Raw genomic sequence first — 27,565 nt, 5'->3', positions numbered from 1 at the left:
CTGAGATTGAGTGTGAGTGTGAGTGTGAGTGAGTGTGTGTGTGTGTGTGCGAGCAGGTATACCTATCCTTATGTCCCCATAACGTGATAAATATCCCTTTTTTTTCCCTTATGGGGACCGGTTTCCTGGTCCCCATAAGGGAAAACTCTATTTTATAAAAATCGGTGACTGCTATGAAAAAACTAAAAATGCAAAAACTCATGTATTTTGTTTGGTTACTTATGGTTATGGTTAGGGCAGGGTAGGGGTTAAGGTTGTCATAGTTAGCATTAGCATTTTTCCCATTGAAATGAATGAGTAGTCCCCATAAGGATATGTTTACCCTACATGTGCGTGTGCGTGTGTGTGTGAATTCAAATGGTTACATCAAGAGAACTTGCAGTTTCATCTGGTGGAAATGGCAGATATCAGCAAGGTCGCTAATCCTAAGATTAAAGGGAGAGGTGGCCTTCTAAAACCTCTAGATTTGTAACTTATTATATAATGAAGTTTTTTTTAGTCAGGGAGAGAGAACTACAGCATTCTTAGCTGTAGACTTATGCATGATTGTCATTTGATTATTATTTTGTAATGTTCACCAATGAGGTCACCCTTGCCTTCAGAGCCCTTTTTGTCGATATCTATATGGTCATCAGGAGTCAACAACGTTCTTCCTCCTGTACGGGTCTTCAGGTTTCCCTGAAGAATGTCCTGATGATCGAGTACTGTTCCCCTGTGACCTCCAACTATGAGAACATTATTGTATTATCATAATGTGCATAATAAGACAGCTTCAGTCTGCTCATTTGTACTTGCGGTGGAAGTTCAGACTTGACTCGCTTATGAATCATCTGGTCCGTGCACCAAAATTCAAAGGCATGAATACTCTCCATGTCCAGCTTTCACATGCATAGCTTAGCCATAAAATATGCCATGTCCTGATTGATTCTCATCTCAGTTTGTAGACTTTCTTCAGTACCTTTGAAGACTTTTCTCCAGGTCTTCCACTGCAGCTTTGCTTAATGCCTATCTGCGATGTACTTCTTGACTAGTGGCTCCTTTGTTGTTTCAAGTTAAAATCTGTATATATCCTTTTGTTTTGACCATCAGCACTAAAGTTTGTCACCTTCCATTTATCTACAGCTTTTATTTTATTCATGTTTATTCATAGTCCCATCTCTTCCACTGTGCCTTAAAATTAACTTTTTCCTCATCTTCATCAGCCAATCAAATGTTGATGTATCTTCATCCAATTTTGAATCCACAGCTGTCACCTTTCAGTCTAGCTTCCCTCACTTTATATTCTATGTACGGTGCATAGTGATCATTTGCATGCTTGTCTACCTCTGTTAATCCTTGTTTTGTTCTTGCATCTTGTCTCTCATTGTCTGGCCTTTGCTGAATCCAGCTTGAACATTCAGTATTTCCCTTTCCCTGTAGGCCTCAAATCTACATTGATTGATCCATAGCATAAATATATTTTTTACGCTGCGGGACCTACAAAATTAATCTCAGGGCTACTCTGACCTCATCTTCCAGTACTGAAGGTTCTCATGTGTGTGACCTCATTAGATACTTCTTGGTTGTTGCATTCTTTGTTATAGAAGTCAAACACATCCTGAGGGTTCTGCACTTATGGCCCTGTATTTTTCTCTCCCTCCTGAATTTTTTGGTCCTTAAATGCCCAGGTTGGATGGTTGGGGTTAGGGAGATTGGGTAAAAAAATCAAATACCTCACAGTAAACTGGGAAACCCCTTTTGCCAGCTTTTGTTAAATTGTAACCAGAATCCTCTTCCATATGAGGCCTGAGGCTGGAGTGCCGTCTTTCTGATTGTCCCCTCCTGCCTGTGGCTGCGCCTGCCAGCTGGTAAAGCTCCTCAGGAGAGCATCCCATGCTGGAGCTAGTCTCTGTTGGACTGTGACCATGATGCTCTCAAGGAGCTTCTGCCTCACAGTCTCTCAGAGACCCTCAATTTCCACTCAAGCTGATAGACTTTTATTGTATCCCTTATAACACTTTGCTTTTGGCGCATTCCAAGTGTTCTGTTGGCCAGCTTCTTCGGTACCATGATAAAAGCACTGGCTGGTTAATTATATCCTGTACTTTGCATGAGAGCCATGTGACGCATCATGTGATCGGCCATGCAGTGTGCCATGTGACACACTCAGTGAGGCAGCATCGGTACAGTGCCTGGCAGCAGCCTGATATGTCTGCAGTTAATAAGTGAGCTACTTAACCTGAATAATTCCAGTGAAACATCCAGCTCTTTAAATGGGTCAGATGCTCTCTCATGCCCCCACTTTGGGGAAAAAGCATCAGCTTAAACGTGTTAATATTTAAAGGAAGCAGAGACTGGAATCCTATAATGTCATAGCTCATACAGGGCACATGTATGATGTCAGAGGTTGGGATTCCTATCTCTGTCACCATCTGTTTTATTTTCATATGCTTCTCCATTGCTTTTATCCAGAGGGACTCCCCTCATTCATTCAGATGTATATTCATTGTAGCTTTGCACCTTTCTGCAAAGCTCTACAGCAGGGCTGGTTTGCAGACACCTGTGGTTTTATTCACTAGGTCCTTAATTTAATTATTGCCTCTTGTTAAAATCACCAATTTCACCAGCTGATTCCTATGCCTTGTCTTATGTATGAACTGGACATGCCACAGGGCATTGAGGCACAGAAAGCACAGGTTTTTGTACAGAATGTTCCATTGGGGCCTGTGTTACACCATGTGTTCTCTGTGTCATGATGTGTTCTCTGTGCTCACAGTGTCCTGTATTACGCTGTGTTCTCTGTTCTCACTGGGCCCTGTGTGAAGCTGTGTTCTCTGGGATATGAAGTGTTCTCTGTGTTCACTGCCCTCTGTGTCACGCTGTGTTCTCTGTGTCACGCTGTCTTTTGTGCTCACTGGGCCCTGTGTCATGCTGTGATTTCTGTTTCATTTTGTGTTCTCTGTGCTCACTGTGTCCTGTGTTATGCTGTGTTCTCTGTGCGCAGTGGCTCCTGTGTCTCACTGTGTCCTGTGTGCTCACTGGGCCCTGTGTTACACATTGTTTTCTGTGTCAAGCTGTGTCCTTTGCTCACTGGGCCCTGTATCATGCTGTGTTCTCTGAGTCATACTGTATTCTCTGTGTCACACTCTGCCCTGTGCTGTGCCTTGTGTCTTGCAGTGCCCTCCAAGTTGCAGTCCCAGCCTTCCTCACCACAGACACGGTGCTCCTCACCCTCCGCACCTTCTGGAGCCAGCAAGTTGCTGTCCTCTTCACAGAAGCACAGCAAGAAGGCGCTCAAACAGGTATGGCTGTGTCCCTGCCCCCTCCCCACTGCTCTCTGTCCCCCTGTGCTCTGGGCAGACCTCTCTCATCCAATACCCAGCACTTCCCTTTCCAGCTGATTGTGTAACTTAAACTTCATCTCATTGCATCAGTTCAAATGGGGTTTTTTTTCACCGTTAACATTATTTTTCTTTTTTTTTGCCTCAAATATGCCTCTGTCATAATAATGTCTTCACTTTCAGCTTCTCCTCTGGTTTGCGTTCAGTTCTTTTAGGATATTAATTTAATTCTTCTCCTGCTCCCCCTTTTCCTTCCCAGGAATGTAGTTACTTTAGAGAAAGATTAAGAGTCCTCTGTATCATGCGGTTACCCCCAGATAACCTAGCGGCACAGTGCTTCGGCATTGACAGCATAGACATGCTCGGTGCTGCTGAACTTGCCGCCTTCAGTGTCATATGCCTTATGTCTGATGTTCTTTTCCTTGTAAACAAAAACATTTCTCCTTTTTGAAAGCCTACCAGTGGAGCGCAGGAGGCTGGAATCTACAGGTATATATGTACTGCAGAGCAAGTATTAATGCTTTCATGGCCAAAAGTCAAGGCGCTACGGAGCATCTCTCCATGTCTGCTGCAGTGACTCGAATCTCCGAGTGGTTTCTTTGAATCATATTTCATCACTGCCGCATTTCGGGCCTGTTCGTGCTTGACTGTCTCACCTACCCATTGCCCTGTCCTCTTCGCTGCTTTAGTTTCTATCCCACGTGCCATTTTGCATCCACGTATAACGATGTCGATGTAATCTTTTCTCTGATATCTGCTCTAGAGGTAATATTGGTATTTGCGGGGACAGCGTTCAATTGGCTTTTGAAACATTGATGAATTCATGTTATACTGTGCATCTATGTGTGTGCACATCCCATCTGGTACTGCTCTTCATAGTCAGTGTGGCATGACACTAGAAGGACATCACTAACTAGTCTAACGTACTTATTCAGATAATTCTCTGATTCTCATAGTAAAGGCCATGCAAATTAAAATAATTGTGTTAAAAAAGACAAGCGGATCATTGCGAGAACTGCAGGTCCACTTAACTCTTTTACACTTTTACACAAGTCTTTCAGGAAAGTTTCCTTAACCCACGTTTGGATTTATGGCACATTCTGAATGGGAACCATGTTATTGTGTGCAGGGCCGAGTGCTGGCGGAGTAGCATAATCACCTGACTTAAACCCTATTGACAGTTTGTGGAAATACTCTTTGAAAGTTTTGTGAGATCTTGTGCAAATCTGCCAAGGGAAATTAGCAAGCATTGCACAAGTCTGAAATCTTAGATAGACGGTTGAACCGTAAATTCTGTGTGAGAGACTGTTTGCCAGCTGGCCTGTGTGTCCTGTATAAGAGGTGAATAGACAGTTCAGCTATAGATCGGCAGGAGCAGCTGGTGTCCCCTGCGTTGCACCCTGAGCTGCCTGGAATAAGCAGCAGGCTCAGTGGGAAGTGGAGAGATGAAAGTGTGGGTAGGTGAGTGGATGGATAGTGTATTGTTGAATCTTGGGGGATAATCCCCACTTGAGGATTAAGGAGAGACCCTGCAGCATGGCGCGTTGATGAGGGTGCACGGCATCATGGGTACCTTAGGGAGAGACCCTGCAGCATGGCGCGTTGATGAGGGTGCACGGCATCATGGGTACCTTAGGGAGAGACCCTGCAGCATGGCACGTTGATGAGGGTGCACGGCATCATGGGTACCTTAGGGAGAGACCCTGCAGCATGGCGCGTTGATGAGGATGCACGGCATCATGGGTACCTTAGGGAGAGACCCTGCAGCATGGCACGTTGATGAGGGTGCACGGCATCATGGGTACCTTAGGGAGAGACCCTGCAGCATGGCGCGTTGATGAGGGTGCACAGCATCATGGCTGCGGATCTACGTGAGCTGCTCTCAAGGACAGTGCCGATATCTCACCCAGTTCTCCTGCCCTGCGACACTGGAACACTCGCACCAACTGTGCTCTAAGCTGCATCAGGCTGCATCCAAAGGCAGGTTCTGCGTGTCTGCAGTGCAGGTGCTGCGTGAGCATGCCAGTGCAGCTCCGTCTCTGCTCTCTTCTCCCATCATGTCCCTTCCGTTGCTCTGAATTTTCCCGTTGACTGTTGAACGGTGAATCATTTCTCACCGGTCTTGTTGTACGTGGTACGTGGCTTGCACAGCTGTGCGAGGGACCTGCGTCATGCTTAGCGCGAAATGCAAGCAGTCACAGGAAGTGAATCTTCATGTGTTAAAGTTCAGCAACTTTTGTGGTTCATGTATGAAACCTCATCCTGCCCTGGAGGTACGCTATGCTAACATTTGGTTGGAACTCCATTACTACTGAAGCACAAATCATATAACTAACAAATATAGTAGGTACTTGAGATAAAAGATGCATCATGATTCATTAAAGATGAGCAAACACGAGACACAGTGTTTCACTTGTGTTATTTATTACTTGTTCCTTCTGTAGCTCACAGAGGTTTACAGGATTAACAGATACAGTAACTGCTTGAAATAACATGCATCACGATTCATTAATGATGAACGAGCATGAGAACACTATGTAACCAAGACTTCGTTTGTGGTCAGTTAATACGCAAATAACAGCATAAATGCTATATTATTTGTGCCCCCTCAAGCAAAGTGTTACCGGCACGAGTGGCTGAGAGTCGGAGCACGGTGAAATCTGTGTGACCCCTCCCCCGGAGGCTGGAGACACCTGACAGCCAAGCCGCGTCTGACGGCAGCTGTTCTCTGTTTGGAGAAGGTCCATTCGTTGGTCTGCTGAAGCACCGTGATTAAAAATGCGAAAGAGCTTTGGACAAACTACAGGCGGACATAACTTCTGCATCTAACTAAATGGCGAAACAAGTAAAGCTTCCTACCAACGAGGCGTGATGTACAAAGCCAGACCTGCATTTGCACACGTGTATATGTTTACAGTATTTAATGCTGCTGCTTTTTGGCTGTGATGATGATAGCCTCCGCTGCATTGGATGTCTTTCTGCCTTCATTCAGCTCAGGAACAAAGGCGTCCCCAGCGTCTTCTCGACACTAACAGCCCATAGCAACACATCCTGAAACGCTCAGTCTCAGGTCGTTCACCAGCAGCGGAGACGGCCTGGTTCCTCAATGCAACTTCCGTGTGCTCTCTGCGGTCAGGATGCGCTAACGTGTTTTTCTGTTTCAGTATAGATCTGCACATGTGTGTTTGACTGCCAAAATGGTGCACTGGGGCTATGGTGTTCCGCTGCTCATACGCTGACGCCAATGCTCTGTCACCAAATCAGATCTCCACAATCCACAGGGCTGCCGTTAAAACTATTGAGGCTTGTGCCGGTTTTTCCGAGATCCGGCTTATTGACAATGAGCGTTTTTCTGCAGGGGCGGGCCACTCTCGCTTTCCGGCATCTCTTATCTAATGAGGCGCGGCGCTCTTCGGGTGTGCTTAATTAAAATGCTAATTACCACACACATTACACAATGTGATTCGCTGGCTTCCTTCACAAAGCGCTCCAGAAACCATTTGTTTAATTAAAGGGAAAGATAATAATTTGTCTTCCTATAAAAATATTCTTTTTTTTTCTTTTTTTTTTTGGATCTAGTAGCTGCAGTTTTATGAGTAATTACAGTGTTGGCGGAAACCAACTGAAATGGAGAGAATGAGCGTCTCGATGAACAGGCCCATCTGCTCAAGGGCAGCTCTGCAGACGCTCCGATCTGGATATTCTCGATCTGAAAGCATGCTGGCCTTCAAAGACCTTTTTTGGACGTGTGCTAGGCCATCTGCATGTAGACGCTGATATCTGCTCGGGGGGGACCTTGGAGAAAGCAGTCATCCCGGACTTCAAAGGCGTTCCTCAGCGGTTTCCGTGTGTCTGTCGGATGAGTCGGTACTTTTACTGAATGCTGTAGACCCTGAAGTGAATTCCTCAAGTGATGGTGATGTAACTGATGGGAGATGCCGCAGGGAGCAGGGCAGCCTCTCAGAGGAATCGCTTTCATGCCAATGGCGGGATATTCAGAGAAAACGATTCATTCTAATCAGCTGGCTGTTTGTATTAGCACATTATTATCCATATCTCATTTGCCATACCTGTTTTTTTTTTCGTCTTTTGGATATTGCTTGTAGCTGGATTATACTGAAGAAACGGTATAATGCTTCCCATATGCCTAGTCTGGGCACACCTGCCTGTGCTCAGTACAAGTGCCTTAGTTTTGTAGGCCAGACCCATAAGTGGCAGTTCGGAGCTGGTCCGTTGGATGCAACCCGGAAGCGTGTTAGGAAGCTGCCTGAAGGGTCTGGGGTTTTTTGATGAAACCAGCCAGTCTTGTGGTTTCTCTGTGGATGCTTAGCATCGTGATTTTTCATACCTGTCCTTCTGAAACGTCGCACAGCACTGCTGCAGTGAATCATGGGGGGGTGGGTGCCCTGAAACACCAAATGTCTCACCTTCACCAGGTGCTACAAGACGTCTCGGGAGAGGGAGGAAGGTAGGCGGCCCACAGCCTGTGGCCACACTCTCACCTGTCTTCTCTCTATGTCTCCCTCCCCGCTCCCCCCCCCCGCCCCCCACGCATGTAGGCCCTGAAGCAGCAACAGCAGAAGAACCAGCGCCGGCAGGGTGGGATTACCCCGATCTCTAACCCCCGGATCATCTTCAAGAGCGTCAAGGACATGGCCTGTCCCATAGCCGCCAAGACCGGTAAGCTGTGGGCATGTTAATGATTAGGTCATGGGTGTGTTCCGGGGGCGGGGCCACAGAGGCAATGACCCCTGCTGATTGGCTCCCAGAGTGCCCCCTTCCCTGTCACTCACTGATTCAAAATGTATTCTTGGCTAATGATAAGGTTGGCTCCCCTGAGTGAATTATGGCCTGTAAAAAATCCTAGAATTGCCCCAGGATAAAGGGTCCAGGAAGATGCAGGCCGGTAATCGTGCCGTGATGCATGCCGTAACTCTCCAGTCCTGAATCAGTTTAGTCTTGCGGTGCTGCTTTTTATGTTTACACCCGGCAGGGTATTGAGATATGACACTAAAATCCGGTTTCATGCTCTTCTTTTTATAGCCTGATTGAAGAATTCATTTCAGATCGTTGGACATTTAGACATGATGCTTTAATTTACTCATATTATGGCTCCCATTTAATTTATTTTGCTCCCTTTTATGCGTCTTGGCTTTTGGTTCTCTCCTACACTCGTTTCCTAGATGGATGGATGGTGAGATGAATGACACCGAGATCACTGCTCTGGAGATGGTGCTAGAGTTTCCCTGCTTTACGCAGTGCAGTCTTGCTTACGTTAGCCTCGTCCGTCCTTTGGTCACTCGCTTCCTGGGCCGCTCCACCTTAACGTCTGTGAGCTGGCCCTCCTGCATGTAGGCTTTGTTTTTTCCACGCAGGACTGCTCTAGCTGCAGCCCAGACCTAGATGCATGTCTACTGGGATCAAGTTAGGCCTGCCTGTGTCACTGCTCTCTGTCCCCCGTAGCATCAGAAGGGGACACGCCCAAGGACAGCCCAGAAGGGGGGGGGGGGGAGCACACAGGCTGTATTTACCTCACTGTGCATGGAGACCTTCAGCCCAGGGACGTAATTATGGCAGAATGTGTATCAGAGAGCGTGGTGCCAACATACCCTAAGGCTGAGAGTCCATGGGGGGGGGGCATCTCTGCATGATACCGCAAGAATCTGCCTGTTTTTACCGAAACATGTGCAGGTCCGGCTCCGCTTGGAACAGTAAACGGGACAGCAGCATGGGACAGCAGCATGGGACAGCAGCATGGGACAGCAGCATGGGAGAGCAGCATGGGGCAGCAGCATGGGGCAGCAACACGGGTTTTATCAGGGGCCAGGAGCCAAAGCTAAAGGCCCGTTTACACTTTGCGTGTCCATGTAGCCGTAAGGGTCCGCAACGGTCGAGTGACGTAATTTTCACCATCAGCTACGACCGTGCGCTCCTCCGCTACCCTGAACGCGTGCTTCCAAATTGTTGTGTCTGTATGACCTGTGCGTGTCGGTCAATCAAGCGCAACAGAGACATGGAGGCCTTCCACAGTTTTGTTTACTGAAAGTTACATGACATGATCTGCTGCTGTCCATATTTATGTGATCCATGCGTGAAAGAAAACAAGGGTGCCCACCAGTGGCGGAACAACTGCACACAAGACCCCGGGGCAAAACACCAATCGGGCCTCCCCTCCTCTCCCGCGCACGCGCACACACACACACACACACACACACGTATATGTGGCAGCGCTGAAACGAGTTTTAAAGTGTAGGTGTGGGATCACAAAAAACTTAACGAGAGAATTTGACTGTCCCTCACAAAAACTGTAAAGCTTTACTGGCTAAATTGCATTTTCTACGCCTTTTCAGACTGGAGGAGATTTGTTTAGCTATGCCTAGAAAACAACGTTGTTACCAGTGTGGAGACCGTCAGAGTTTTACCAAGGACAATAATTCCACCTCCAGCTGCCTGCCCATCTCATCCATTTCTGTTGCAAAAATTACAGTGTATTGTCTAAGTGAATAGGGTGTAGGTTAATTAGTGTGCACGCACCGTCTTCCTCATTCTCATAATGCGTCCATGCATCCGGGTATAGCCCATTCAAATGTCAATAGCCCATTCAAATGTCATGTAGCCTAACTTTTTATACAATTTATACAGCACACAGTCTTAAACCTACTTTAAGGTATTTATTGATACAACCACATATTTCCCACATTTTGACATCAGTGATGCAGTGAAGATACAGCCTGTTCATTTCCTGACGCCAACCCCCCGAAATATGCAGTGTAACAAAACGCAGTTTGAAGAAGGTAGTCTACCTGGCGAAATTGCAAACAAACAAATTAAAAGGCCCACGACATATAATTGGGCTATATCCAACAAAAAGCAGTTTTTAAGAACGTAGCCTACATGGCGGAATTGCAAACTTAGCTCCACCCATCCCACCCTTACCTCCGCCCATCCCACCCTTACCTCCGCCCATCCCACCCTTAGCTCCACCCATCCCACCCTTACCTCCGCCCATCCCACCCTTAGCTCCACCCATCCCACCCTTAGCTCCGCCCATCCCGCCTTTACCTCCACCCATCCCACCCTTAGCTCCACCCATCCCACCCTTACCTCCGCCCATCCCACCCTTAGCTCCGCCCATCCCACCCTTAGCTCCGCCCATCCCACCCTTAGCTCCGCCCATCCCACCCTTAGCTCCGCCCATCCCGCCTTTACCTCCACCCATCCCACCCTTAGCTCTGCCCCTGGTGCCCACATGTGTACAAATTTGTGGTGTGAAATCCCCCAAACGTAAAAGAAGTAACAAGTGGAAATCCCAGGGAGGACTCGCCTAAGCTGTACCCCTTCCATCCGCTGTAAGTCGCTTTGGATAAAAGTGTGTAATAAGTGAATAAAATGGACTGATACTACTGTGCATGCGAGGCAGGCTTTAGCATTCGTTCAGCGCCGAAGCTGTGTGCCTCCGTTCCGTTTCGTAGCAGAAACGAACCTTAACAGTGAGAGCGCTGCTGTATACGGGCATCACGCGTCTCAGCAGGTTAGCATACTACGTATGCGATCAGAAGGTCGTTGGTTCAAATCCCAACGTCGACACAGTAATTTCACCATTGGGCCCCTCAGTAAGGTCCTTAACTCCCAGTTATTCCAGGGGCTGGCCGTCCCTGGTCTCTCAGAACTGTGTTTCTTTGGATAAACCATGAATGAAGGCTCAGCATCAATATGTCTGAAGTGATTTATAACTGCAGAAGGGGCAATGAGGGGGTCGGCCTGTAAATGCTAACTCCAGATGCTGTGCTTCAATAGCTGCCTGTCGGCCTGCCTCCTCACCAGCGTGCCTCACCCTTGGCATGAGTGACACAAGCTGCGCGTTTTTTTTAACTTCCTGTCCGGATGTTACAGCACCCGCCCCCCCCCCCCCCCCCACCGGCTCAGTCCTGGCTCAGTCCTGGCTCAGTCCTGGTCCTCATCACGTTTTGGTTTGTGTCCCTACACTTTGGCAGCCTGGGAGGTCAAACAGCTGGCACGACGATCTTCAAGCCCCCACAACTCCTCCTCCAGTTCCCCCTCCTCCTCCTCCTCATCATCGGTTAAAATGGACCCGTGTCCGTCGGCCCGCACCAGGAAGATGTCGCAGAGATCAGATCGGCTGAGCGCACGTGAGTAACCCGAGGGGGCAGCCGCTACTCACCCCCAACCGCTGAGTTTGACCCTTTTCAGGAAGTGATAAAAAAAAAAAACAGCGCTTGTTTTATTCACCTAGGAAATGCAGCAGTGGAAAGGGCCCCATTATTTGCAGAAAGTCATTTTTTGTTAAAGTGAGTGAACTTCATAGGAAGCGTCAAGCATCCCAGCAAAAAGCGGAAACTTCTCATTAGTGACATAACTGCACCCCTTTGCGCAGCTGAATTGAAACGCTTACACTTTGCTAGATGAAAGACGCTATAAAATGAATCACTGGCTGTGGTGAGCCAAAGGGGGTCGCGCACAGATCACACCTTAAAGTGCAAACCTGTTGCAACTATCTAGCTGAGGATCTCTGTGTTGGTACTCAGGACCAGTGTTTCTTAACCCAGTGTGGAGGGAGCAAAAACGTGGACTGTCTGAGAGTCCCCGGGGACTGGATTGAGTAACACAGCTTCACACAAACCCCTGTGCATGTAAGGGGATGGCAGTGGGCTGCAGTGAGTAGCAGAGCAGGGTAGGCAGTGTGGAGAAGCACCATGATCTGGTGCAGTGAGCAGCAGCCTGATCTCTGCAGGCACCCGAGAGACAGCTGGGGGGGCCTTTCCCAGGCCGAGCAAGGAAAAGCATCTGGGGTGTAACGTGCCGCACCCCTCCTCTGAATGTGTCAGCCGCCTCTTTAGGAGTAGGCTTTGCATTGACAAGGTCATACAGTGCGGGTGTATGTTCTCTGCCATTGGCGAATCGCAGTAGCCCCAAAGTAACGAGGGAGCCACAGTGCCCACCGGGGGACAGTGGGCCTCAGAGTCATGAAACATCTCAAGCTCCTTCTGGAGAAAAAGGAGTACCAGGCATCAGAGACCGACCTGCAAACCTGCAGCAGGTCTCCTAGTCCAACAGTACTGATCTGGTGCTGGTATCTTTACAAGCCAGTGAGATGTTCATGGTTTTATGAAAGTATAAAGGGCATATTTTAGGTCGCTGTATGGTGAAAGGTATTAAAAATTAAAGTGTGTTTGTCAGTTGGTGATTTTCGGAAGTGTAGTTCCCCACGTGACGTCTGGTGTTGACCTTCTGTTCAGGAGGCTCCCCGGTCTCCACATGGCTTCAGCGGCCTGCCCTGACCTGCTCATTTCCCACTCTGCTTTACAGGCCAGCTGAAGAGCGGCAAGTGTGCCGAGATCGACGTGGAGACGCCAGACTCCATCCTGGTCAACACCAACCTGCGCGCTCTCATCAATAAGCACACCCTGTCACTGCTGCCGCCAGAGGGCCAGCAGCGTCTCCTGGTTCTCCTTCCAGAGGTGGACCGACAGGTGGGCGGGTGAACCTGCTGTCCGTGTCGCCTCACCAAAAGGGGGAGAGCAGGGCGGGCCCACAGCGAGATGTTCCACTTGGCCAGCCATTATGTGGCCCAGTGCCGGAGCCTCGAACCCGTACCAGTGGAGCGGACAGCCAGAGGTCTTTTCTGCTGGTTGTTCAAGCTTCACTCTGCTGTGCCATACGTGGGGCGGCTCGCGGTCGCACAAGGAGATTCAGTCTTGGCTGGGTTTTGTTAAAATAAGCGTCAGTGTGGTACTCAGAGGGTTAGGATTCTCCCTGTGATCAGAAGGTCACTGGCTTGAATGCCAGTATCGGCCGGTTGATGTCACCGTTGGGCTCCTGAGTGGCTCCTTTGACCCTCAATTGACTCAGGGACTGGCTGATATATGTCACTTTGAGTAAAAGCATCTGCTAAAAAAAAGAACTGTAAACTGTGCCCCCAAGGGCATTTTAACTCATCTGTCCTTTCCCTGTATAGTGTGGTACATATCAGAGTACCTTTATTTAACCATATTTTAGCTGGGTGATTTTAGCTGCAGGTTTAGTCTTTTAAGGATGGCCAGTGATTCATGCTTCATACGTGAAGTACGATGCTGTTCATTCTGGGAAGGGACGCGTTACATCATTCAATTTGTCTGATTGTATGACGTCCGTAGCCACGCTTACTGTAAGTTGGGCGGACACAGTGGTGCTGATTCGGCAGACGGGCTCTGTGACGTCCTCCAGGGTCCGGAGCCCCAACTGCAGTGCAGCTGTCGTTCCTTACATCAGCAACGTGATTGGAAGCGCTGTGCGAAAATAAACTTGATGGAACTGAAAGGTGACATATTACCCATTAACCATCTGCTGAACACTTCGTGTTTGGAGCTACGTTTCTAGTCTGGTTTTGTATTGTGTTAGCTGTATGCCGCTACACAGGAGTTTAGGCTGTTCCCCAACAGCACATTCGCAGCTGATCGGTCAGTCGATTTTTCTATTCGACTGGCTAGTTGACAGAATGCTGACCCTCCGTGTGGTCAGCTTAGGGTTGATGTGCCAGACCAAGGAGAGCATCTCAGCAGTGCCATTCTGCTCTGTTTGTCTGCTGCTTGTGATGCCCTCAGGATGACAGGCCTCTCTCTATCTCTCCGGCTCCCTCAGGCCTCCTCGGATGGATCGCTGAAGCTCAGCAGCTCTGCATTGAACAACGAGTTCTTCACATCAGCAGCTCAGTCCTGGAAGGAGCGGCTAGCGGAAGGTCTGTAGCATCTGCAGCCTCTGCATTTACAGCCACTGCTCTTCCTTCGAAGATGAAACTCCGCGTTTTTGCTTTCGACCGCCTCTGTGGAACGAGCGGACTGGGCAGGGGAAGATTGTGGTGATGTCACAGTGTGGTTCTGCAGATTGCTCCATCCTTCACAAATGGGCGAGATGACGGGAAGGCGCTGTGGATGGCAGGCTGAGTAGGCGCTTTGGGGCTGAGAGGACCTTGCTGTAATCGTAGCCGTCCTCAGGGAAAGGGCCCTTTCAAACTATACATCACCCACTATGATGTTTTTACGGCTGAAAAATGTTACGTCACTGAGGCTTGAATGTGGCTACTGGCAAACCAGTTTGTGCTGTTATTGTAATGATATTCGTATGTATCAGCCATTCGGTGCCAGTACTAGATTCCTGCTTCTGCAGAATTCCTGCAGGTTCGAAACTGGCCCCGGTTCTGTTTGGGCATTCTGAGAGTCGGCCTAATGACTGTGTGGGATAGGGTGAGAACTTGGGGGTGTGACTGTGAAGTGGCCCCAGTGCCAGCCCAACACTGCCTTCCTTACCACTGCAGGCGAATTCACTCCAGAGATGCGGCTGAGGATCCGTCAGGAAATCGATAAAGAGAAGAAGGTGGAGGCTTGGAAGGAGCACTTCTTCGAGAGCTACTACGGGCAAAAGTAAGCGTGTCTGGGATACGCAGCGTCTGAGCTGTGCGTGTGGGGGATGCCCGTCAACTGGGTTGGGTGGTGTGGCGTCTGGACTGTGCTGCATGGCATCTGGGTTGTGCTGTGAAGTGTCTGGGTTGCATGCCTTTTGGTTTGGACTGAGTGGTGCCTGGACTGCAGAGCATTTGGATTGGGCTGCGCGGTGTCTGGGCTGGGCTGGGCTGGGCTGTGCTGTATGGCAGCTGGGCTGCACGTCACCTGAATTGGGCTGCGCGGTGGCTGGGCTGGGCTGCGCGGTGGCTGGGCTGGGCTGTATGGTGGCTGGGCTGGGCTGCGCGGTGGCTGGGCTGGGCTGGGCTGCGCAGTGTCTGGGCTACACATCATCTGGGCTGCATTGCATCAAGGTGAAGTGCATAATCAGCCATAACACAATACAGCTGGAGTCTAATATCCTGAGAAACTGACAGTCGATTGCCGTGTGTGTTGGGAAAGCCCGAAGCCTTTCCATGTTTGAGGATTTGTGCAGAATTCTGTGGGATTCTTTGTTCGGCTCGGTACCATAGCTACAGCTTTTCTGGCTCCTGTGGGAATATTGGATTTTCTGTGGCTTATATTTATGACCTGCGGTGCCAGCCTGATATTAAACATCGTGATTAATAGCATAGCTACACAGCGTAATAGATGTACATGGTCTTTCTTATCTGGGCAGTCGTTATAAAGCCCAACGTGAGAATCATCGTTTTCCATTTGGAACCAATCTCTGATCGTCGGCTGACACTGTGCGGTCGTGCCATCTTTCATACCGGACACAGCGGGCTGGTTCCCTGCACCGACTGCGTTTTCCACTGCGCTGACCTATCTCCCGTATTCTTCAATGGTGCCTGAATAGTGCATGAGAGCAGAGCGGCTTGTGTTTCCTCCTTCGTCGGTACGGCTCCTCTCCACACATATCTGAGCAAATCACTTCTGTAAATCGTCACTCTTTTTCGACTCCAGTATCCCACAGGGGAGTCCCGTTTCGTTACCACAGACTGCTAACCAGCCTCCCTCGCCGTTTAGTTGCCAAGCAACCTCTCCCAGCATTGTGAATTTAAGCATAATGAAACAGAAGCTGGGAGTAACAGCAGGGCTTGTCCAGGTAAAGTGGTGGCAAGCTGCGCTGGAAATGGCATGCTGGCCTGCTTCTGAGCGTGTCTGGTCTATTTCTCCTCCTCCTCGTCATCATCATCATCATTATTGTTATTAATATGAACCATGCAAACAAGTGCACAGATAATATTAAATCATGGCACAGTTCAACAAACCATATAATTCCATTATATACACTGCTCAAAAAAATTAAAGGAACGCTTTGAAAACACATCAGATCTCAATGGGGGGGAAAAAATCATGCTGGGTAATGTGTTAGGAATGAAAGGATGCTACATCGTTTGATGGAAATGAAAATGATAAACCTACAGAGGGCTGAATTCAAAGACACCCCAAAAATCAAAGTGAAAAAATGATCCGGTAGGCTGGTCCATTTTGCCACAATTTCATTGCAACAACTCAAAATCACACTCAGTAGTTTGTATGGCCCCCATGTGCTTGTATGCATGCCTGATAATGTCGGGGTATGCTCCTAATGAGACGACGGATGGTGTCCTGGGGGATCTCCTCCCAGATCTGGACCAGGGCATCACTGAGCTCCTGGACAGTCTGAGGTGCAACCTGGTGGCGTCAGATGGACTGAAACATAATGTCCCAGAGGTGTTCCATTGGATTTAGGTCAGGTGAGCGTGGGGGCCAGTCAACAGTATCCATTCCTTCATGTTCCAGGAACTGCCTGCATGCTCTCGCCACATGAGGCCGGGCATTGTCGTGCACCAGGAGGAGCCCAGGACCCACTGCACCAGCGTAGGGTCTGACAATGGGTCCAAGGATTTCATCCTGATACCTAATGGCAGTCAAGGTGTCGTTGTCTAGCCTGTAGAGGTCTGTGTGTCCCTCCATGGATATGCCACCCCAGACCATCACTGGCCCACCACCAAAATGGTCTTGCTGAACAATGTCACAGGCAGCATAATGTTCTCCGCAGCTTCTCCAGACCCTTTCACTTCTGTCACATGTGCTCAGGGTGAACCTGCTCTCATCTATGAAAAGCACAGGGTGCCAGTGGTGGACCTGCCAATTCTGGTATTCTATGGCAAATGCCCATCAAGCTCCACGGTCCTGGGCAGTGAACACAGGGCCCACTAGAGGATGTCGGGCCCTTAGGCCACCCTCATGAAGTCTGTTTCTGATTGTTTGGTCAGAGACATGCACACCAGTGGCCTGCTGGAGGTCATTCTGTAGGGCTCTGGCAGTGCTCATCCTGTTCCTCCTTGCACAAAGAAGCAGATACTGGTCCTACTTATGGGTTAAGGACCTTCCACCTCTCCTAGAGTAACTGCCTATCTCCTGGAATGTCCTCCATGGCCTTGAGACTGGGCTGGGAGACACAGTAAACCTTCTGGCAATGGCACATATTGATGCACCATCCTGGAGGAGTTGGACTACCTGTGCAACCTCTGTAGGGTCCAGGTATCACCTCATGCTACCAGTAGTGACACTGACTGTAGCCAAATGCAAAATTAGTGAAAAAAACTGTCAGAAAAGATGAGGAGGAAAAATGTCAGTGGCCTCCACCTGTTAAACCATTCCTGTTTTGGGGGTCGTCTCATTGTTGCCACTCTAGTGCACCTGTTGTTAACTTCTTTAACACCAAAGCAGCTGAAACCGATTAACAACCCCCACTGCTACTTAACGGACTAGATCAATATCCCAGAAGTTAAATTGACTCGATGCTATACTCTGATTAAAAAGTGCTCCTTTATTTTTTTTGAGCAGTGTATTATTTCAGGATAGAAACCTGGGAGGATTGAGGGTGTAAATCACAGATGTGCCTTCCAGCATCGGAATGTTTCTTAACCACCCTGCAATGGCAGCCTACACGGTTAGTTAGTGAGTGAATAATATGAGTCAGTTAGTGTGTAATATGAGTGAGTTTGTGTGTGTATGTTTTAATGAGTTAGTGATAGCATGTGAGTGAGCAATTGAGTATTGGTGAGTGAATGAGCAAGTAAGTGTGTGACTGGGTGTGGGAGTGAGTATATGAGCAAGCGAGTATGTAAACAAGGAGCAAGTGAGTGTAAATTATCTAGTGTGTGAATGAGAGGGAATGTGTGAGTGAGTGTGTTAGCGAGTGAGTGAGTGTGTTAGCGAGTGAGTGAGTGTGTTAGCGAGTGAGTGAGTGTGTTAGCGAGTGAGTGAGTGTGTTAGTGAGTGAGTGAGTGAGCAGATGAGTAAATGGAAGAGCGAGTGAGCAGGTGATTGAATGGGTAAGCGAGTGTGTTAGCGAGTGAGTGTGTTAGTGAGTGAGTGAGCAGATGAGTGAATGGGAGAGCAAGTGAGCAGGTGATTGAATGGGTAAGCGAGTGTGTTAGCGAGTGAGTGTGTTAGTGATTGAGTAAGCAGATGAGTGAATGGAAGAGCGAGTGAGCAGGTGATTGAATGGGTGAGCGAGTGTGTTAGCGAGTGAGTGAGTGTGTTAGTGAGTGTGTTAGCGAGTGAGTGAGTGTGTTAGTGAGTGTGTTAGTGAGTGAGTGAGCAGATGAGTGAATGGGTGAGCGAGTGAGCAGGTGATTGAACGGGTGAGTGAGCAAATGTTCAGTCCCCACGGGGCCTCCTCCATAATTCATGTCACCAGACACCAGCAGATGACAGGAGCTGTAAACGGAGCTGCTGCTGTTTAGCAGAGGGTAATGAGGGCTCTGGGCCTGACGGGAGCCCCGTGACCCAGTCAGAACGCAGCACGCTGGCTTGCTGCTCCGGATCACTGATGAGCTGCAGTGAATGCTGATACCATTCAAATGGTAATGATCAGCTCAAAATGATGAAGGACAATGAACAAGGAGTTTAATCCAATTCAGATTATTGTCAAAGTGGCCAAATTTATGACCCTGTTCTCTGAACATGCATACATCCATCTTCCAGTTGCTTCTTCAGTACAGGGGAACGAAACGTGCTACAATGTTCTCTGTATTAGCGTGGTCTAGAGAGCATCTGTACATGGGGTAAACAGTTTAGCGAAACTGAACACAAAATCTTCCTAAAAAGTTTCAGAAGACTGGAGGAAAATCAGATGTTTAACCAGTTTGTGGCATCTGTCTGATCCAATATGGTGGACGAAATATGGTTATGTTAGAATATATTCAGATCCACCACATGGGACAAGTTGGTGAGTTTTTGTCATTGTCACTAGTGAGCAGACAGCCAGGGAATCGGTGCTTCTGCACATGCTGGTCCAAACGGGCAGCAGTCAGCTGGTTTGGCCAACGTGGCGTCACCCCGCATGCAGCTTTGCTACAGACTGCAGAGTATAAAATTCCATTTAAAGTTAGTCTTTGTGTCTTGTTCTCAATGGCTCCTGAGTGTGCTGTCTGCACACGCTGTACTGCCGACTAGAAATTAATATTCATTAATTTCCCAGAAACTCGTGCCAAGTTCACGTCCTCAGCAGACCTGCAGCCTGACCCAGGGAGACAGCGGACACAGCCTGGGCTTGATGTATTACACATCCAATCACACGCTAAGAGCAGGTTAGAGATGCTGATTCCTCAGCGCGTCTTGGCGTCGGCTGGTAGGAGGCGAGCAGTAGCACCTTCAGGGACCCCCTTGAAGGACCCCCACAGTCTCCGTAACCGGAGCCCTTGAGGCTGCCACAGCACCCCCAGAATTTCACAGGTCATCGGATTTGTAGTGCAGAATAAATGCTGTGATATTCATCACCTTCTTTTTCCTAGAAACAGGGTAAACCAGGTTGCGTTTCATTTAGTCCTTTGGACCATTTATAGAACCGAGGCACCCCAGAGGGTTGTGTGTAGCTGTTGGATCATTTTTTTATTTTATTTTTTTTTTACTGTTTACTGAGGCTGTTCTTTGACATTGCTATAACTATGACTGGCTGTGAGAGAAAAATCTCACCTAATTGGGTATTTTGTTTAACATGAGGCACCCTTTATGTGTCTTTTTGTCATTTCAGTTCTGGACTGACGATTGAACAATCCAGAAAGCTGATGGAAGCGGTTCCCGGTGGGGACTCCAACCAATCCCAGCCGACCCAACTTCCCGCTCCTGAAGAGGCTACAGCGGGAGATAACACAAAGACTGAACCTGAAACGAGCTCGGACATCACGACAGCTTCTGGATCAGAGGTGGCCTCTGAGGTGCCTGCAACTACCCATGAGGTACAGGAACCTGCTGGTCCTCAGACCAAAGCTTCTCCTGTGGCTTCTCAGAATACGCAAGTGGTACCAGCTGCCGTGAAAATGGACAGCACTGAAAACACTGCTCTGGCAGCGGAAAAGGAACCAAAAGATGATGGCGGATCGAAGATTCAGCTCTCCCCTCGGACACCTCCAGAAACGTCACCTATTGAGAAAGCCAGCAGTGAGCTAACAGGGATTGATTTTAAGGAGGTGAACCAGGAGCCCTTGAAGAGAAAGGCGTCCAGCGACGGGGAAACAGCCCTGAGCCCAGAAAAGAGGCCCCGTGTCTTAGAAGCTGCCCCACTTCCAACATCCCCTAAACCATCACCAGAGTCTCCAAGGGTGCCACCACTGAAGGTAAGGGCTCTCTGCACAGCCGTCAAGATCTAACGCGAAGCTTAAGGCATTTTAAATAATGACTCTTTTACCCTTGCAGCACTGCAGCAGGTTGGGATTTGCTTGCCATGTTTCCATGAAGTTCATAGCGACTCCTGTTGAAGTGCTTTATGATCAGTAGGGGCTGTGATCCTCAGTCTTTCTCGTCCTCCTCCCTGCAGATTCCCGTCTCCCGGATTGTGCCCACGCAGGCGGCTGCCGGCCAGCTGTCTCCCAGGTCCCCCTTTGCGACCTCAGCTGCCAGCCCCTTTCGCGCAGGGGCTCGCACCCTGGCCGACATCAAGGCTAAAGCCCAGCTCAGGAGGGCTCAGAGCGCTGCGGCCGCTGCTGCCGCCGCAGTTGCTGCCGCCGTTTCCTCTTCTGGGGGAGCTGTGCCAGGCCCAGGACCAGGAGGAGGTGCTGGAGAGGCCAGTCCTGCACCAAGGGGAGGGGCTCTGTCCAGCCAATCAGAGCCCCAGATCAAGGGCTCCTCCTTGGCAGGTGGTGAATCTCAGATACAATTACATCATGCCGTTCCACCAATAACTGGGCAGAGTGTTTTACCCATCAAATCGAACACCAACCAATCCCACATCACCTTGCCCACAGCCTCAGCTTTGAGCAAAGACCTGCCAAAACATCCCGAAGACAGACCGAAAGAATTATCCCACAGCCAGTTAAGCACAAATTCTACTTTGGACAACCAAGTTCTGATGACGTTTCAAGCTGTTCAGAAGCCATTACTCAGCTCCGTGTCCCTGATATCTTCTGGGACAGAATCTGCACCACCACATTCAATTCCCATTCACATTACCGCATCCAGGTACGTGACACTGGAGCACGCCTTCACTGGAGGCTCTTCTGGAAAGGCCAGTTCCTCAATAACATCTAACAATCCCCTTGTAACCCAGCTTCTTCAGGGGAAGGAGGTCCCTCTGGAGACAATTCTCCCAAAACCACTCGCAGAGGCTCCGCCTGTGATAGGCGCCTCTGATGATAAAGGGCAATTGCCCAGCGCTGCATTCGGGAGTCTTGCTGTGGGTAGTGGAGGTCAGTTAGTCGCTGGTGTGGACAAGCAGAGACTGTTCATTTCCAGTCATCCGTCTGTGACTGGAGCCAGCAGCAAAGAGTTCTCTCTGCACCAACGGGAAATGCTGAACAAGGCCACCCAGGAGCAGATCCTGCAGACCCTCATCAAGAGGGCACACACTCAGCAGTTTGGGTCCGGTCCCCAGTCTTCGCTGCAGGAGGCCTGCGCACTGGGCTTTCCTTTAGAGTGTCCGACCACAGCTAGCTTTACGGCGGGCTTCTCGGGCCGGAAGAGGACATCCAGACCTGCCATGTCAGGGCATTACCTTCTCAACATCTCCACCTACGGGAGAGGCTCTGAGGGCAGCAAGAGGGCTGTCTCAGCAATGTCTTCTACTCTGGTTAACCTGAAGAAGGAGTATGTGGAGACTGAGGGAATCCCAGGCGCTGACAATGCGTCAACGAGAGAACAGTCTGCTGGAGCAGACTCTGGAGTTAAGATAGAACCCCAAGGACCTTCAACTGATCCTCACAGTGAAGACCTCGAAGACACACTTGATTTCCATATGCAAAAAAAGATCAAGTCAGAGTTCTCATCTGGACATTCACCTGACAAGGAAGAGAAGTCAACCCAAACGACGGGCAGCTTCGCTGCTTCAAGAGCCAAAGAAATCGAGCATGTGACTCAGGTGCTCACAGGGCATGCCGCCCTCGGCAATAATTCACAAAGCAACTCCATATCAGTAGCACCAGAGCCATATCAGCTGCAGCTACATACGGCTGCAAACCCCCAACAGACTTCTGCCTACGTCGTGCAGAAAGCCCACGAGAACCAAGGACCTGGGAACTCCGCAGGAGCCGGCAGCCCGCCCGGCTACAGCCCAGCATCCAGCAGCGAGGGAAGCGTCATGTCCTTCTCTGTGACAGTCACCACCATACCAGCCAATCACAGCAGCCACGGGGAAGCCGCGCCCATACCAGCCTTCACGGAAGGCGCCGGCATCGACAACCCGCCGTCCAATTGCTACTGCAGGCTGAAGGCCATGATCATGTGCAAAGGCTGCGGAGCCTTCTGTCACGACGACTGCATTGGGCCGTCCAAACTCTGCGTGTCCTGCTTGGTGGTGCGATGAGTCGCTTTCTGACAGGCTTCAAGTACTTTCAGGAATCCCCGAGAAAGACAGAACGTTCATCCAAGCTGGCTGTTTTGTTTTTTGTTTTTTTTCCTCGTTTTCAAAAAGACTCCATTCAGCACCTTTTTCCTAGACTTGAGTCACTCGTGTTTGTGAATTGTGACAAAGTTTTGCACTTAGAGGAAAACATTTATTGCACAATATTTTGTTAGAAACAAAAGTGAAACAAAACGAGATATTTTTATAGAAAAGAGGACTCCCGGATGGACAGCCGCTTCCTTTGCAGTAGAGCATTTGATTGACCTTGTGCATTCTATTGTAAATATGAAATATGCTGTGTGTATATGTGTGTGAATGTTGGGGGTGTGGCTTCATGAGGAAGGCCTCACAGAGAGGCACAATCTGGGTCCTACTGCTAGTCAGAATAATTAACATGGGACAACATTGGGGTAACACCAGCTGTGAATTATGGACTTGAAAGCAGAATCTAGTTCCAAATGAATATCTCTTATGATCACGGTGGACTGCAGATAGAGTTTAGAGTACCTTGTGTGCCTAAGGGAGGTGGTTATGCTTTCAGCTAGACCAGCATGCGACTCTCAGAGCCGACGGGTGCTTTGGGTCTGTCCAGTACCTGCACGTAGGACATTTTCTCAGTGTAGTTCACCTCTCCTTATGTACATTGTGTTCTGTGTGTAGGCAGTGCACCTTCATGGAATATGCCACCGATGGGTTACCTAGGATGCAAGAGTGGGGCCGAGGCCAGCGAACAGGTGCCCTTAATGTTGGCGACCACATGGAATCAAAATACAGAAATAGTCGTATCTAACATCTGATTGGCTATATCACTCCTTCATCCCCACCTTTGAACTCAAAGACTGTGACTATAGTGGATAATTTGGTTATTAAGTGCATGAGACTTAATGATTTTGTGCATGTGGGAAATTAGCTGTTTTTGTAAGCACTGAAGGCTAGAACCTTCCGGAGCCCCAGCAGCCCCGAGCCGTGAACACTTAGAAGCACCTTGATGGGAAAGTGCAGTGGAAGACGTCCGTAGTGCAGGTCCCCGAAAGGACGGCCACACTCCTGCTGCTCTCCATGCTGTGGATGATCGGCATCAGCTTTCATTTTTCATTTTCTGATAACTTTTCGACTAAGAGCCGGAACCGGCACAGAATTTTGCATTAGATTCCCCGTCTCTAAGGTCTCAGCCCCTTCGCTGCAGCTCGGCAGCGCCGTCGTTTCACTGCTCTCTCATTGGCGTGTGATATTAGTGATACTCTTGGACCAGGGGCAGATTAACTTTTCTGGGGGCCCTAGGCTGGTTATTTTTTGGAGCCAAAAGGGAAGGGGGGTGATGGCACGAAAGTTTTCTGGTCAGAGTTGGGGGTTGTCGTGTATGTTCCCCAGTTCGTCACTGGATTAATCCTAACATACCCAGCTGTACTGACCAGCAGGCACATGCCCTGCGGCGGGCCCTTGGTTTGGTACCTGTGTTTTCCACGACCGTGTCTCCGCAGTGCAGGGGGCCTGAGTCCTTACCCTCGACCCATAGCCCCATTTTCAGAAACTTTTTCTTGAAATTATGAAGTGTTTATAGATTTGTTTCTCGCAGTTTGTTAAATTGCTTTAACTCCAAAACAGAATAGTCTGATGTGAGATTTCGTTTCATGTTGTCTTTCTCCTTTGAGCTGTAGGTGAAGTTAGACACCCAGGAATACCCACACGCTTTCCGCCGTCGCTCTCTCCCAGCTGAGTTTTTCCTGCCCCCAGGCTGATTGTCGTAGCAAAGACTTCCTATTTAACTTAGTTTTCCCTCTGTTTTTAAAAAATATCCTCCCGATCTATGTTTGCTTTAAATCCGATGGAAGCGTAACAGTACCAGGATGAAATGCCAATGTCTGTGCATGGATGTGGAGTCCAGCAGCAGAAACTGCGGAGAAACACTTGGTCCAGAGGTGAAATGTCGCGCTCAGCGTGTCAAACTATGATGGCAGTGCTGTTGTTATATCACGTGTATGAATCATTTCTATGGTGTTATACCAAAGTCACCATCTGATTTTTATTTTAAAGTTTCAACAATTAAACAAAACAAAGTAATATATTTTAAGTAATCTATTTTAATATATAAAGTCTATTTATAAATGATTTGATTACAAAAGAAAACAGGGTATTTACTGGAATAATGTAATTGCAGTTCTTTTATTCTTTTCACCACATTGTGCAGGACAAAGTCTTTTTACAACTCTGTTAGATCTGGATGCTGTGTCTGACTGCAAGGAAATGTACAGAGAGGTCTTCTCTGTGTATCTATGGCTGATTTTAACCTGAGTATGGCATTCAGCTGCAGTGCCGTCTTGTACCCCAGTAAGCCGGCCGGTTACCGTAGCGAGCTGAGCTCTGAGATTCGATGACATAAAGGTGAATGTGAGTCCGGTGAGGCAGCTTCAATGAGCATGCAATCACCATCATCGGCAGAATGTATCTGAGATACGCGTGTTTACTCCTAAAACAATATAGCCCTCAGCAAGCGGAAAATAAAACACAAGACATATTATTTTCATGTTTAGTTTTTTAATGTGTTTTAATGTAGTTTCGAAGACACTGTATGATTATACATCTTTAACAACATTTTAAAAAGAAGCAATATTCACAGTTAAAACACCTAGTGTGTCTTTAATTAAAGGAGTGTGGTCTTTTATAGCTTTTCTCTTGTGGTGAATTAGGCATTGAAGCAGAAATCTCATATAAATCTACAGGCAGAGGTGGAAATTCCAGGTTCAAAAAGAAAAAAATCCAGACCAAGATTTTGTTTCAACCAACCAGTTGAGCATGAAGAGTCAGTCACAGAGAACTCTGTTGGTTGTTTGAAATTTTTACTTTCTAGAAAGTACAGGAAAAAAGGCAGAACAGGCTGAAGCTGTTTTTGACTTTCAGAAATGTTATTCATTAGAGGTTTTGCACTAGCTTTTATTGAACTGCCCCAAAATCATTTAATATATTGTAACTTTACAAAACCAAAGTGGCTCCAGTCGGAGTTTTTCATAAAACCAGCATTTTGATGGCCTAGTTTGTGGTCTTATCAGGTATCGACATGGAGGGACAGAGAAAGCTTTGGCTGCCAGCCTCTTCCTATATTTACACCTTAAATGTTCAATGCACTAATTTGTTCACATTTTAGTAAAAGAAAGAAAAAAAAAAAACATTAAACACTTCAGATCTTTTTGGAGGGCTTTTCGCAGTGAAGGCCTCGTACCATTTCGTTAAATGGCCATTAGAGCTGTCATTCTTTTTAAAAAATGAAGTCAAAATATATTCGAATGGACTGTTTGACTAGATAACCTTGTGTTTTTGGTAGATTTAGAAAATTTAATTTTAAAAATGGTGTTTTAAAAGAACATTTTTTTAGAAAGATAAAAAATTATATTTATAATAACATTTTATAAAAGGAAGATTCTTAAATATTACATATGATTTTACTTAATGCTTATTATACTTGTAAAATTAGCTCGTGCTTTCCGCTGTGTGTTAATGAGTTTGTGTCGTTTTGCATTTCTCTGTGTAGTTGTGTTCAAACCTCAATATCCTCTAAAACATTGTTCTCCAATAAACATGCTTTTACAGCCAATCAATTTCAACATGTATTCCATTGTATTTGAATTTTGCCAGAGCAGTTTGTACGAGAAAGGGATTTGTGTGAATGCTATTCATTTGTCCTGTGTTTTCCTATAAAAACATACTTCTCGACCCATAAACTGTAATAATGATTTTGTGCTATAAGAGGCTTTTATTTTATGGAACAGGGCCAATGTACTGTGCTTACAGATGCTGGGTTCAGAGGCCAAGCTGATGTTTAATGGTCACTTGCGAGTCTTTTGCACAGTTGCCTGTAGCTGTCGTGCATTTTCAGGCTGAAAATGCAAATCTTCTGTGTAGCACTTTTAATAATAATTGATGTGTTTCCCACTATGAGGCTCATGGATTGTTCTAGATCATCCTCCTTGTCTCATCTTGCTTTACCCTGCTGAATAATATAACCCTGTACATACATACCTCTTCAATATTAAAACAGTTATTTAGGTTTTGTACATATTTTTCATTTAGAAAAATGTGAATATAAAACTCTCCTGGTGTATTTGCCGATGAACGTGATCTAAGAGAAATGCATTTTCCAGTGGCTGGGGTTCGTTTTCGTTTGGTCAGTTGTGGATCAAATCAGGACCGTGGGAATAATGTCTAAAGCGAAGTGTGTGTGTGTGTGTGTGTGTGTGTGTGTGTGTGTCTGTGTGTGTGTGTGTGTGTCTGTGTCTGTCTGTCTGTCTGTCTGTGTGTGTGAGTGTCTGTGTGTGTCTGTCATTCCCCAGGTGTGTGGATTCCTCCTTGTCTGGTTTCATTTGGGAAGAAACAGCCTCTTCAAAACCAAGAATGTAATATATTAATCAGCAATATGAGAAAAATGTATTTTATCATAATAGTTTGAAAGATTCAATAAAAACACAGTATGATGTTTCAGTATTTGAGTGACTTGTTTTTTATTCCCAGAACGGTGAGTTCTGACAGATTAATGAACAACGACTCTCTACTGTTCCCTTCCTTCTCCGCTTTATCCTCTCTCCTTTTCCCATCCCCTGTTCCGTCCCACTCTGCCGTCGCCTGCGGGCTGTCTCAGCGTTTGTGGAGGCGCGCAGTGTCCTTCAGTGGCCTGCAGCTGTCCACACGTGCAGAGCTGAGATGCCCACGACCTGCTGACCGTCGCCCCGCATGCTGGCTGGCAGCTCCGTACAGTGCCGGTCTCACTGAGGGCCATGGCTGCCGTTTGTATGGCTTTCGGTAAAAGTCCAGGGAGGTGTGAGTGGAGATACCACGCCCAGGGATTCACCTGCTTTCACGTAATAAATCCCAAGCCATCTGCTACCTGCAACTGCAAGGTCATGACAGCAGAAATGTGGATGTGAGATGTATGGATGTGAGAGTCCTGCAAGTACAAGGCGGGGATCGATAGATTCCCTAAATAT

At 47.8% G+C, this 27,565-nt stretch overlaps 1 protein-coding gene across 2 annotated transcripts in view; it reads left to right on the top strand.

Moving 5' to 3' along the window:
• The window catches only part of asxl2 (ASXL transcriptional regulator 2), a 56,689-nt gene extending 29,627 nt beyond the window's left edge, over positions 1-27,062 (top strand). For both annotated transcript variants that reach the window (XM_023826553.2, XM_023826554.2), the window contains 8 exons: positions 3,157-3,281; positions 7,880-8,000; positions 11,315-11,470; positions 12,648-12,811; positions 13,959-14,055; positions 14,632-14,737; positions 19,788-20,370; positions 20,571-27,062. In XM_023826553.2, coding sequence (XP_023682321.2) covers positions 3,157-3,281; positions 7,880-8,000; positions 11,315-11,470; positions 12,648-12,811; positions 13,959-14,055; positions 14,632-14,737; positions 19,788-20,370; positions 20,571-22,550 — 3,332 coding nt within the window. In that variant the 3' untranslated portion in view covers positions 22,551-27,062. The remainder of the gene's footprint in view (positions 1-3,156; positions 3,282-7,879; positions 8,001-11,314; positions 11,471-12,647; positions 12,812-13,958; positions 14,056-14,631; positions 14,738-19,787; positions 20,371-20,570) is intronic.
• Positions 27,063-27,565: the final 503 nt, after the last annotated feature.

This window comes from Paramormyrops kingsleyae, chromosome 19 (assembly GCF_048594095.1).
Source record: "Paramormyrops kingsleyae isolate MSU_618 chromosome 19, PKINGS_0.4, whole genome shotgun sequence".
Classification (NCBI taxonomy): Eukaryota; Metazoa; Chordata; class Actinopteri; order Osteoglossiformes; family Mormyridae; genus Paramormyrops; species Paramormyrops kingsleyae.
This window is presented reverse-complemented; position numbering and strand designations above follow the sequence as displayed.